The 14,124-nt window shown below is 33.7% G+C and overlaps 2 protein-coding genes across 3 annotated transcripts; one reads left to right on the forward strand and one right to left on the reverse strand.

Annotated features, from left to right (window-relative positions):
• Positions 1-1,385: 1,385 nt before the first annotated feature.
• LOC100232919 (NAD(P)H dehydrogenase (quinone) FQR1) lies at positions 1,386-6,357 on the forward strand. Its single transcript, XM_002283250.5, has 4 exons — positions 1,386-1,518; positions 4,215-4,308; positions 5,637-5,899; positions 5,995-6,357. Exons 1-4 carry the CDS (start codon positions 1,496-1,498, stop codon positions 6,224-6,226), a joined length of 612 nt encoding a protein of 203 aa, XP_002283286.1. The 5' UTR covers positions 1,386-1,495; the 3' UTR covers positions 6,227-6,357.
• Positions 6,358-9,776: 3,419 nt separating this feature from the next.
• LOC100267585 (transcription factor bHLH123) lies at positions 9,777-12,881 on the reverse strand. 2 transcript variants are annotated; one of them, XM_010646008.3, is made up of 7 exons: positions 12,314-12,881; positions 11,629-12,220; positions 11,400-11,507; positions 11,229-11,294; positions 11,036-11,095; positions 10,862-10,912; positions 9,777-10,714 (listed from the first exon to the last, which is right to left on the reverse strand). In XM_010646008.3, the coding sequence occupies exons 1-7, from the start codon at positions 12,655-12,657 to the stop codon at positions 10,565-10,567; spliced, it is 1,371 nt and encodes a 456-aa protein (XP_010644310.1). In that variant the 5' UTR covers positions 12,658-12,881; the 3' UTR covers positions 9,777-10,564. The 2 variants fall into 2 exon arrangements, with proteins under 2 accessions (XP_010644310.1, XP_002280367.3); XM_002280331.5 differs by having other exon boundaries at positions 11,030-11,095; positions 12,314-12,880.
• Between the last annotated feature and the right edge of the window lie 1,243 nt (positions 12,882-14,124).

Consider the following 14,124-nt stretch of genomic DNA (forward strand, 5'->3'; position numbering starts at 1 on the left):
GAGATTTACAATGGGTTCTTACAATAGGATTCAAAGTCAATGAGCCGCCTCTCTTATATAATCTTTTTATTTATTTATTTTCTTTCGAGATTCGTTCAAGATTCCTATTCAACAGCAACCTTTATTTTTTTTTAGTAATTCTAATTTTATTATTAATAAAAAAAAAAAGTTGACTCATTGCCATGTCACGGTTACCAAATTTATTTATTTATTTTTTGCTTTAATTGGAAGGATAATAAATGTGGAACGACAAAAATACAGATCTAACTGGCGATCAAACTAATTAAATCCATACCTAGAATATTGTATTAAATTATAATTTTAATCCTTACTACTAAACCTAGGAACCAACAAGGACATAAAAAAGAGGGTTTTGGCATTTTCCATAGAAATGTTAAAAAAAAAAAATCAGAATAAAATATTCCAACATAGATATTAAAATAATTAAATAAAAATTATAAATATAATTTAACATGATACACCGTCCCTGGCACATGATTACAATATATCACGTCCTAGTCTCTTAAGAACAAGCAGAGTCATGAAGGCACCACTTGTATTTTTTTTCTTTTTTAAATTAATCAACATTTTGGTCAAAAATAAAAAAAATCGGTGACCTCATGGCCATGTCACGATTACCTACACTGATTTTTTTTTTATACAAGAAAAATTGGTAATATATAGAAATCTTATTACAAAAAATTTAAAATATGGTTTGGTGTTATATCCATTTTTAAATTTTAATTTTAATTTATTAATATATATATATATATATATATATATATTTAACACTTAAATATTAATAAATTATAATTATAATTATAATATAAATAAATTATTGTTTTTTTTATTTCAAAGAAAAAAACCCTAAATCATCAAATTTTGAAGGAAAATGTGGTAAGTTCTGATCTGCAAGCAAGCAGGATATGACACGGAATTGGAATTTGTGAAGGCTTTGGATAATAGAAAGTCAAATAAAATCGTCCAATGGAGCGTCCAAAATTGATCGATTCAAATAATTGACCATGTACCTTGGTGTTCCCCAGTTGCCTTCCAACTGTTCACCTTTTGTATGCAAAGTCAACGGGCCAGATTCGTCGAGGCGCGCCATATGATTTGTCCACGTGTACAAAAATTGGTTTCCATTTGTCCTTGGATTTCTTTCATATGAAAACTCCTGGGAATAATAATTAAAAAAAATATTAAAATGGCATTTTCTAGAGTACTTCAAATGATGATGAGCGTGACAACAACATATCATCACGAGTCCTGAGTAACCACTTCTCCACAAAAACGGCGCCGTTCTGAAACGAATCGGTGTCGTTTTGGTACCTAATTAGTTTTGTGATTAGCCTTTAATTTAGGGCTAAATCCATAAATTAAACCAACCGCAACTCTATATAAAGCCCCCCTCTCTTCCATTTTTAATCGTCAACGTTACCCAATACACAGAGAGAAAAGAGAGAAGCGAAAGAAAGCTTTCAGGAGTTCAACAATGGTGACCAAAGTGTATATTGTGTGAGTCTCTCTAAAATTTTTCTCTCTACAAATCTCTGTATATTTATGTATGCCTTTGCGCATTTCTGGATTTTTCTTTCTAAACTTCAATAAAATTTGTTTGGCATTTGATTGCGCCAATTAGGTTTTTCTGATTGTTTAGTTTTTCTAATTTTTGTTTTGGATTTGATTGGATTCTTCAGGTATTGTGATCGTTTTGGTCTTTGTCCTGTTTGATCACTTTAGGTTTTTCTAAGTTCTGTACTTTTCTGGTTTAAATCTTGGATCTATTTGCTTTGATGCTTTTCCATGGCTAGAAATGAAGTGCGAAAGAAAATTTTATCTCGATCCGTTAGAATTGTGCTGTATTTGTTATGTTGTTTTTATAGTTAGAATTGGTTATCACAGCTGTTGAGCTGTATCACAGCTGTTGAGCTGGGAAATGCTGCTTATATTTTTAGTTCGTTTGTTTCTTGAAAAAGATGGTTCAGTGGTTGTGGTGACTTGTCAAATAAATTTAAAAATATGAAAAAGTTGAAATTCCAGTCAAATTGTGTTTTTGGTGGAGTCCTTCTTTGATCTCTGATTTTAATCAAAATTAAATTTAAGAAAATGTAGTTTGATGTTCTGCTTTCATGGTATTTGTAAATCTCTATATAAATAATACCACTAACTGCCAGGTTTGCATGGTTGAAAATGGGGGCTTTTAATTGCCATTACGGCATTAGCTTTAGCCTACTTAATCTATTGATTGAATATAGATGAAAATTTCTCATATTATTAAATCATTTTTACCTGATTATATACCTAGGAAATGCTGTAGTTCCCTGCAGTTCTACTTATTCATATGAAATTATATGGGATTATTTCATAATTACTGGGAAGGTGATATCGACATGGTTTATCACCTCAGAAGAAACTTAGGTAGTCTATGTCTCTTTTTCTATATAAATGTTTAAAAGAAATTGATTTTCATTAAAAGAATAGAGAATCAGAAATATTATTGTAATGTTCTGGTGGAACTTTCATTTTCTTTCAATTAGAACCTTTCCTGGCAAAATCTGTAGGCAGCTAATTATTCTAGCTGAAAAAAATGAGGCTAAGATTTTGATTGATAAGAGAATAATACAAGACTAAAGGGTTAAGATGGAGATGATACTTGCAGGTTTTCATGTAAGGGTTCCATTGACATTTAAAGAATCTAAAAAGACAGCTGCAAACCCTTTCACTTCTGGTTTGCTTCGTAAGGCAATATTATTACACGTTGGTAATTCTCCCTTCCACATCAATCAATGAGAAGGGAATAGTTTTATCATAGTTGGTATATTTTAGATATTTTCTCTAGTCATTTCCTACCTAACTGAATACTAGGGCTTGCATCAAAGTTCCATTAATAAATAGATATACCTAAATATCCCCAAACCCAAACAAACTGGTTTGGCTAGGTGGCGTAACTTTGCAGTTCTGTTTTATATCAGTGGAGGAAGGAACTAACAAATAATAACAGTAAATGAAAAGGGCAGGAGAGGTTGTATTTAATCTCTTGTAGGTATTTTATGGAACTGCTAGGATATCTCATTGTGATGCCATTGAGTTGACTTGAATGCTGTAGGGAAAATTTTTGGCTACCAGCTTAACTCAAAGAGTTAGTACATCCTTAAATTTTTTTCTCTCAATAGTGGTGATTTCAGTCTTTAAAACTCAACAGAAACCTTGACATATGTATTTTAGCCTAAATAACCATCAGTGGCAAAATAAAAGTATGTTGCTTTCTTTTTTTATTCTTAATTATGATTTTGTACTTATGAACATAAAAATGTTTTTTTTTTTTTTTTTTTTTAAGAATTTATAAAGTGGGTCATGTTATGCCATTCAACTCATGGGTTCCAACTTGTCCCTTACTCTTCTGAATGCTGTGTGCAAAAACATGTTACAATGCTGATGCAAACCTTTCAATGGAGTAATGTACTTGGTCTCATAAACTAGAGAACACATAATTGTATGTATCTTCTTGACTTGAAATTCTTACCAAAAACTTATCAATTTCACTCATCAAGTCCTGGATTCTAGATATGGAACTGAAAATTAATAAATGTGTGCTAAACTATAAGTTGTTCCTTATGGTCTAAATAAAATTTGATAAAAAAATTTCCACACTATGATAAGTTTACAAATACTGTATATTTTAATATTGGCCACTTAAACTTTGATATAAAAAGGTTCCACTATTTGACTTGTGCATTATATTTGTATAGAAAATGCATTTCACAATTTTTAATCTCTCAGCAATATATTTTTATGCTGAATTATTCTATAAAAGTAGGGCAATTTGCTTCTCACTGCCATTATGTCCACTTTCTAGTTAATTTATGTTAACTAACAGTGATACAGGTTTCAGCTTTTTTCTTTTTCTTTTTTTTTTTTGCATTCTCACGTACTTGCTACAATCTTTCCTTCCTTTTTTTTTTTTTTATATGAATGGGGTGCACCACTTTCTTATTCGGAAGTAAACAATGATGTTCATTATTTTGTTAAAAATATTTTTATCAATTCTTAAAAACAATTTTGATAAATGTTAATTGCATTTACCAAACTCTTACCTGTTTCAAAAAAACAAAAAATGTAATAGCTTAATATTTACATGGTACAATAGTTCCCATGTGATTGTTTAACATCTATATAGATGTTCATGATGAAACTTTATAATCCTGCTACAGGTACTACTCTATGTATGGACATGTAGAGAAGCTCGCAGAAGAGATAAAGAAAGGAGCTGCATCTGTTGAAGGAGTTGAAGCCAAACTATGGCAGGTATGTGCTAGTTATTACTGGTTGTTTCAGATTTGACTCCATATTGAAATAAACCAAGACAAACAAAATTTGGGATGCATGTTTGGTTTCCCATCTTTTGAAGTAGTATTAATACACATTTTGGCAGATATATGAGCAAGTGGGTACTACTTTTGATTAAGACTACCTTTTGAAGAGCACTTTGATTAAAGCTCTGTTCCCTAGTTTATGGATTGTGAGGCACTGTTAATTCAATAAAGTACTAGATTCTGATCTTTTAGCAGGTTCCCTACTATAGTACCACAGAAAAATTGAAGTAAATGTAACACGGATTTTAAGGGGCGTAAAGAGATACATCCACAGAGAAAAGGGTACATGGGCTTGCAAATGATTAACTTGTAATGTTATTGTGTGATTACCAAGAAAAAAAATTGTCAATGCAGTTGGTACACTTGATTAGTGAGAGGAAAAATTAATCTAGTGATTTTGTCCTTTCTAAGGTTCTAGAAGTGATGAGTTGTATGTTTCAGTTGAATGGCTAATCCAACTCACCATCATTTCCTAATCTTTTTCCTAACTGTTTAAGAGTTGGTTGCATGTTCTCTCAATTGCTGTCCCTCTTTCTCTATCTATCTCTGTCTGTCTCTCTTAAAATTTTGCCGTATTTAGTATTTTGAGTGAGACATTTTTTCAGTATCTGAGTTTCCAGATTTTTTGTCACTATTTCCATCATGGTTTTGTTCTTGGTTGGTTCTAATTTTATCCGAAAACTTCCACATGTTCTTGTCATAGTTATGATGTCATGATCTAGCATCTCTGCTCTCCCTTATTTTGTAAAATTCCTGCAGCCTATACGCTTTCTAGTTTTCACTCCAGATTTTTGATATCTATCCATCTTAAACATCTTTACCTTAAATATTTTTAGTTCTTCAACAAGTCTTGTGACAAGAAAAAGGTTTCTTAGTTGTCCCTGTGGGCTGCTCTGGATGTTGAGACTTGGCTTTTAACTTGATTGAGATAGCTACCAACTGTAATTTTTTAAGTACATCTCTTGAAATTTCAGTTTTGTGATTCTTTGTAAATTTCCAATGGATGTAATACTGGAAATTGTCTTCACCAATTTTTGAAGGACAGGGACGTTTACTTTCCTAATTACTTCTGTCGGGAAGGTTGTTGCCACCTTTAAACATTCTTTGCCTTGTGCAAGCAAATGTTTCCTACTTACTGTTTAACAGAAATAAAAATTCTTAATACTCTAGTCTATGTTTCGAGTTCTTTTCTAGTTTTATTCTTCCCTACAATACGTAAAAGAAAATACTCGAGCTAACTTTCGGATGCATGGGGAACAGGTTCCTGAGACACTACCAGAGGAGGTCCTTGGCAAGATGAGTGCACCACCAAAAAGTGATACACCAATAATTACACCGACTGACCTTGCTGAGGCTGATGGATTTGTTTTCGGCTTCCCTACAAGATTTGGAATGATGGCTGCTCAATTCAAAGCGTTTCTTGATGCTACTGGTGGCCTATGGAGAACACAACAGCTTGCAGGTAAACCAGCTGGGATCTTCTATAGCACCGGATCTCAAGGTGGTGGACAAGAGACTACTGCGTAAGTCCATATATCATAGTTACCTAGTTGATCAACCCTTGAAAAACTTTCAGATCCAAAGAAGAACTAACTTGAAAATTTTTGAGACATTGCAGGTTGACTGCAATTACTCAGCTGGTTCATCATGGGATGATCTTTGTTCCCATTGGATACACTTTTGGAGCTGGGATGTTTGAGATGGAGAAGGTGAAAGGCGGGAGTCCCTACGGTGCAGGAACTTTCGCTGGGGACGGCTCAAGACAACCATCTGAGCTCGAATTGGAGCAAGCTTTCCACCAGGGGAAGTACATTGCTGGCATCACAAAGAAACTCAAGGAAGCAGCTTAATATCCATTCCCTATTCTGAGATTGTTTTGCATTCTTCCATTTTTTCACTTCTAGAATTTAAGTTCCGTATTTCTATGTGATTGCCAAAAAAACAAAAAAAAAAAAGAATAATTGTTGCTGTGTTTGGCATATGCTCTATGTGTTGTATGTACTCAGAACATTGGTTTCTGTTAATGATAAAGTAAGATTGCTCATCCAACTTGAAAAAATGTCCTCTTTCTCCCCCTTTCACACTAAACCCAGAATTTTATATTGGTAACAATTAATCCCTGTCATTTTCTATTGGTTTCTGGTATAGATTAGGTAGGTGAGAGGTCCTTCCTTTCAGCAGTGAAGGTTGGAAATTTACTGGGATTGAGACTGTTAACGGGGGGCTTTAATCCTACACACCACCTGGATTCTACCAATGAAGTCCTTAGGAATGTAATCTAAAATTTGGCCTAATCTTTGATGTTACAGAAGGAAAGTAGGGGTGGAGATGATACACTCCACAGATTGGACAGCTAACAAGTACCTACTACTCTTGACTATGTATTAATTTCCTAGCAGCATATATTCCTTGTAAAGTGCATTCAATTCCATCCATCACGCCCAATTCCCACCAGCAAAATCAAATCTATACCCCAAAATCTGGAAATTTGTTACTTTCTCCTCCATAGTCAACACGAGACCTAAATTTCCAGAAGCTAGTCTTCATCACATCCATATCAATCGTCCTTCCTAGTAGGTGTGACCAAAATTTTATTGAAATGAGGTGAGGTGTATTATAAGCTGTAATTATTATAGGTCACAAAATTCTTGTTCGCTTAGTGAAGCACACGTTACAAAGAAAATTTGAAGCTTTTTATTATTACAGCCGAATGTAATAAAGCATTGCTTGGTATGGTGGCTAGTAATGATAGTGTCCCTTTTGTGGACTTCTCTGCTTTGCTTCATGGATACGTGGAGAAGGTCATGGAAAAAAATTATTACAGCCAATCAATCCAGAGCCCCCCAAATATAATTCCAATTTCCAATATATATATTGGAATTGAAAATGAGGAAGAAAACCAAATCTCATTCTCTTTATAGCTTCTACTACTCTCTTCTAAGTTAAGGATGATAATGCCCATCATGTCTTAGTTTTAAATGAATTATAAAACTAAAATTTTATATGATATTTATTTATGTAATCTAAATTTTTTTTAAAAATGAAAAAAAATTAAATGGGATTTCTCATGCCCGCCACGCTCGATTTATTGTATTTTATTTTATTTTTTTGAAATAGAAATGAAAATATATTTAAATAATTGAAACAGAGTTGAGATATGGATGTTCCTATCTGAAACCCATTTCTTATTGTCTTCCCTACTTTTACTTTTACATGGGATTATGATTCACCCCTATTTTTATTCTTATTCTCACCTACCAAAAACACTACTAATTAATTATATGTTTTCGATGCGGTATTATTATTTTCAACGACTAAATAATACTATAAATTTCTAATCGTCGTAAATTTTGAAGCAATTTGAGTCTCATTTCATTAGTTTAAAGTAATTTAGAATGTAATCGAACTCATTCTAAACTTAGGTCTAATGAGAAGCCCTAAGTAGCATCACTCCAAGAAAGCTACTTTGGCTTACAAAGTGCTTTCAAAATAAACAAAGAAAACTAATAAACCCTGAATCAGAGAAAGTTGGCCTACATTAGCATTTGGACGTCACCATGGCCCATGGCCCTTTAGGAATCTATAAACTTAGAAAAGAAAAGCTAAAATCCAAAGAAAAGAAAAGCTGGAAAGAGCTTGGAGTCAATAACACTACACCAGTATAATAACCCTGATAATGATTCCTTGAGGCTTACTTTTTGTTTTCATTTTCCAGGAAAGCTGATCTTCCCCAAGAAAATTAATTCTAGTTCTCCATAAAGTCCTGGATCACCAGGTTCTGATCCCCAAAAAATTCCATATGGTACCCTTGAGCCAATTGCTAAGTAAGATGTAAAGTTGGTTTCAAATATATACCAATCAAGTAGATTTTCTGATGAAACTACTTTTTCTTTTCTTCTTTTTCCTTTTTTTTCCTGGTAGAATCATATAAAGTTGTTGATGATTTAGTCTGTTATCTCAATGATACTTCAAGAATAAGTATTTCTTTTTCTGAGAGATTGCCATTCCACAATCCACATTACACTACTGGGAAAATTACCTGGATTATTCCTAAGACTCATTGTTTTTCCTTTCTTTTTTTCTTTCAATTTTTTGAACTTTTTTTCATCATCAATCAGAATCCGAATCTTCATTTATATTCATGAAGAAGCTAAATGTAGGAGTTTATTCCAAGCCGGAAGTAGGAAATGTTTTCTATTCTTAAATAAAGAAAGGAAAAAGAAAAAAAATAATATTATAAATATATTTGATAATATATTTTTTAAATATATTTTATGATATTTACATCGGAAATGGAAGGAAGTTACTAAAATATATATGTTTGGGTTCATCTTAACGTATTTTAAAGTCGTATGGGCTCATTTGGATCTAGAGTGATCAATCCTACACATAAGTCATTTATTAAAAATTATTAAATTATTTTTATATTTTAGAACAAAAAAATTGATAAAATAAAACTAGTCAATGTTTTTATTTTCATAAAGAAAGGAATTTCTAAGAAAATAATTTTCATTTGTGTTGTTGGATCAAAGTAATACCAAAATGTTTGAATGTTGTGAACGATTATAAAAATGTCAACCCATGCTTATTATTTTAATTTTCTTGACATGACTTTTCTCTATTTCAAATTCATCGTACAAGAAAATATATTTTTTCCCGACAAAAATCTCAAATGAATTATAATTTCAACGTTAAGAAGTAACGTTTACCAAATTTTGGATGTTGTCTTTAATGCTAATTTTCTCAAAACTTTTCTTGATGAGTTCGAACTTTTAGAAATTATAAGATCCTATTGATGAATTGAAGATTATTAGTATGTGGCTGATAAAATACAAATAAACAAAAAGGAAAAAAATTAAAACCAGAAGAAAACAATAAAGATGGAAATGGATGTCATGCTCCTATTCAAGATGTGTTCTCAGTCATTTTCTATTTCTGTTTATGGCCATCATCTTCTGTCCAAGGGAAATGATATAAATGAATGGATGTTGATGGTGATTTTGTTTTTTTTTTCCTCTTTCTAATTGATGCCACTAAACATCCAACTATACCAAAATGATAAACCTTTTGAAAAATATGTAATTCATCTAATTCAAAATTTCAAACTTAGAATTGAAATTCAAAAGAAAGAAAATTATATCATGTCATTCCAAATAATACCAGAAAAAAATTATAAAAGAAAGAAGAAAGGAGCTAGAACCAGTAACATGGTTCCATTGAGGAAAGAAAACCAATGGAGAGAGAGAGAGAGAGAGAGAGAAAGAGAGAGAGAGAGAAGAAGAGGAAGATTTGTCATTGTTCTCTCTCCCCTTCCAATGGAGCCTCCTCAATGTGACCATTCAATGAAAAGCACAAAAGCAAGACTGATAGCTCCTGCACATACCCACAAACATTCCCCCATTTCTAGGTTTTTAAAAAGAAATTAAACCATGCCAAAGAAAACAAAAATTGTGAGAAAAAAAAAAGAGGAGAAAAAACCAAACCCTAAAAGGTGGAGATGTGGGTCAGCCTCTGACTACCACTAACATATTCCAATCACATAAACAAATCAAAAGTGAAAGATTTCAAATCAATTTGAGACCTCCCCACATACACTCACTTCTATTCTGGAATTCAATTATTCCCTTCATTTCTTTTCTCTTTGTTTCCACTTTTTTTCTTTCTTCTCTTAAACTAAAGGTAGTGCCAGCTCTATTCACATTCAAATACAGACACAAAACATGAACAAATAAAACCTTCTAGCTAGCTTAGCAGCTTTATCCTCCCTTTCTGCTAAATTCACCTACTAATTAACAACAAATTATCTCTAAAACTAAGCATTAGCACCTGTTCCAATTAATCCTAAACCATGCCTCCCACCCCTAGTACTTATCCATAATTCTTCAATCATTACAACACTTTATTCAGCCTCATTGGTGCCAATTATCAGCCAAACCTGCAAACATTTTCCTGTTGTTACCCTACTAATGGCCTGTTCTTTGAAGGGCCATCTCCTCCTTCCTTGTCTGTCACCATTTCTTTAATTAGTACATGGCTGGCTGCTGTGTTTTTCTGTACTTTTGTTGTTGTCGTGGTTGATCTTATCATTCCCAGCTTGGCTAGGGTTTGATTAGGTAGATAGTATAGTCGGGGAGAAATATATTAATTGGTTTCTTTGCCTCAGACTTCGATGGCTCAGTTAATTTCCTCTACCTGAATGTTCCTCCAAATGTAGGTGTCCAGAAATCAACAGAGGTCTCATGGGTGACCGGGAAGGTGCTTGAAACGGGTACTAGACACAGTCCTCGGCTTCTGAGATCCTGTCTGGGTCCTTCAGGCTCCTTAGACTTCTCAGAATTCTGCATGTTTGGTGAGAAAATGGATTTCAGTTGAAGGAGATGGAAAAAGAACCTTAAATCTATCCGATACTAAACCAACTTATCATCACTCAATTATTTTACGCAAATATAGCAGGAAAGAAAGAGAAAAGAAAGAGAATTTTGTACCTGCTGGTGTTGTATGGATGCTCCACTTTTCATGTATGGAGTACTCAAAGCCTGATATTATATGGAAAAAAATTAATAGAATATGTATTAGAAATGGCTGAAACTTCTATACATTTTGTTAGTTCATCAATGGGAATAAACTATTTGCTTCTCTATCATCAAACTTACACTAACTTGTTCATGGAGAAACTTGATGTATTCAATAGCTTCAGAGAGCACTGAGGCTGTGTCAGTCTGAAAAAACATATAGCACGATCTAGATCAATCAAACAGCTGGTAAGATTTAATGAATTCAGAAGGAAAATGACATCTCATGACATTCCTCCATAGCTAAAAAAGTACTGTTCATTCATGAGTGTTCGATTACCTTTCCGAAAGGCGAAACCAATTGTTGGAGTGCAGTGATTCTGTCCCCCATCTTCTCTTTCCTCACCTAAGAGCATAGGTAGAAGTTCTCATCTATGTCAATGAAAAAAGGGGGGAAAAAAAGCTAAGCTTAAAGCTCCCTCTTGTCAAAAGATTTTTTGAACTTATGTACCTTAAAAGCTGGCAAAGGCGATGGTGTCTCACTTCGTGGCCTTTTGGTTCCTGTTTCACCGCTACTTTTCTTCGCCACTGAGCTAATGTCCCGAATCTCTGAAGAATTCTGTTGGAAAAATTGATAGATGAAAGATATTAACATCAAAACCTGAATAAAACATAAAACCCTAATCATAATAAAGATGTTACCTTGTGCAACCCAATCATGTATATTAATAGTTAATCACCTTTGGTTTTTCATTGAAGGTAGGTGTGGAAAATTGAGGTTGCAAGGTTGGTGAGAAGCTGGGTCTACTGTCAGCAGCCATGGCCGCCGCGGATGCATTCCAAAAGGGCGCGTTGTTGGAGAAGTGTAACTGGGTATGCGATGGCTGTTTTGGAGGTGAAGTTCGCAAGAATTGAGGGACTTTAGACCAGGAAGGCAAGAACTCATTAGAGTTAACGCCATAGGTTCCTAAATACGGATAATTCATCGGTCGGTTCTCGAAGGAAGACTGGTTTTGCTGATGATCTGATCCCAATAGTCCTTGTAGTATGGTGGAAGGACTACCATACACTGAGGAATCTACCTGAAAACTTGTCGGTAGGCCCTGGCATGTCACCGTACTTTCACCGGGGCTGCTATGGGAACTAAACTGCGGCTGATCCAGCGAAAAACCCCGGTTCACTTGCTTATACTCGGTCCCTGATGAATCTTCACAGCTCCCCGAAAATAGTTTCTGCCTCCATTGAGCTTGATCTGCGTTAAAATTCGAATTCGAGCTCATGTCTTGATCTTGAAGCATCGAACCGAAGCTGCTCTCAGCTTTTCCACTGCGCCTGTACAAAATTTTTAAGTAAAGCAAAATCGAATTATTTATCTTCTAGAGAGTTTTGATCGATCCTTGTTTTAGGGTTTCAGACTTCACTTACAATAACGCTTGGTTCCAATCCATGGCCTGGGATGATAGGCCTAGACCCATCATCTGCAAATTGGGATCCGCCAACACGCCACCACCGCCGCCACCGCCACTGGAAGAATCAGGCCCTTGCATCTTCTGGGTGTCCGGAAAAACAACGGAGGTAGTACCGGAGACCGACACCGAATCCATGGAAGCAGACCTAGTTGCCTTGATGTCCACCATATCCGGTTGCCATGCATAGCTTCCCACACTCGTGAGCACAGTAGACGCAGGCGATGAAGCGCTTTCATACCTGTTCCTCGATGAATCCCACCAGTTTCCGCTGCAAATACCGGTCTGAAACTCATCCGCCATGGCTGGGAATTAAGCTGAAAAAGCTGCTTCGTCGTCTTCTTCCTCTTCTTGTGCTTTCCGTTTGATATTTTTGATGATGAGGCTATGCAGTTTAGACGCTTCACCTTCTGATCAACCTCTCTTCTTCAGCTTCTGTACTTGCAAAGGGTACCATGAAATAATGAAACACGAATAGCTGCATCTCAGCTATTTATATAAATAAGAAACCATTTCGGTGTGTCCATGAGACTCCGGTTGGAATTTGGTTGACATTTCAAGCATGACAGGACAGAAGGAAAAGTCATTTTGAAATTGGAAATTCATTTTCCTTTTTCTTTTTTTTTCTCTCTTTTTTTTTTTTTAAAAAAAAATAAATTTATATAAATATATACATAAATAAAACTTTCTTTTATACAAAGCTATTGGGAGGAAAAAGTATAGATAGAAATTGCCCAATCAGGGGATGCCAGGTCAAAAGGGTGTTCCTTTTTTCTACCTCACCAAACTATGTTAATATTTTTTTATTTTTTTTTTGGTTTGGAGGAATATCTTTTGTGGGTTGACCTTCGTTTCTCAGTGGCAAAGAGGTCAAGAGTGGGCTTGGATTATCTCCAAAGTTCACAACTTAGAATTTCTTATTTTCTCTTTCATACATAAATAAAGTTTTAAATAATTTGTATCATAAATAATTTTTTACTAATTTTATAGCAAACCAAATGAGAATTTGGATTTCTTTCCATTTTTCCCCCTTTCTCCAATACTTCCACAATGGAAATTGATTTTTGGGTAAAAATATCATTCATTAAATTGAAATTTTGAATCAAGATTATCATAATTATAAATTTACTTTTTACCCACTTAATTCTTTATTTCAATTGAATTAATTGGACATGACATTAATTTCTAACTCATCTTTGATTATTATACTTCAATTGAAGTTGAAGCGTGTGGAGAACATAAATTTAAAGATAAGAAGTACTTAATGGTATGATCAATTACAAATTATCAAAAAAGCAAAAAGAATTATGTAGTAAATGAGTTGACCTAATAATATGAATTTTATTATTTTGTTATTTATCAAAGTAAAACAATGACAATAAGTGAATATCAAGTAGGAGAGCACCAAAATAAAGTGCCTTTAAGATATGGTAGAGACCATGCAAAAACTTATATTCAACAAATGCGTAAAATCATCAAATAAGAATACTTATTTTTTGTCATGTCAACTCCAATAGAAAAACAAATTGATAAAGAAAAAATTGAAGTAGTCTTCCTAAGGTAAATCATGACTGTGTTTGGTTCATAAAAGATGTTCTGTAATATTTTTTATGGTATAGTGAAAAGATTTTTCCTTATTCATAAATGTAAATATGATTAATTGAATTACATTCAAACCTTGTGTGAAAACTAGTATTATCTGTACTAAAGTTTTTATTGGCACAATACCATCGAGTATTTTCTTGAAACACATGAAACTTCGAGGAAGTG

This window comes from Vitis vinifera, chromosome 19 (genome assembly GCF_030704535.1).
Source record: "Vitis vinifera cultivar Pinot Noir 40024 chromosome 19, ASM3070453v1".
Lineage (NCBI taxonomy): Eukaryota > Viridiplantae > Streptophyta > Magnoliopsida > Vitales > Vitaceae > Vitis > Vitis vinifera.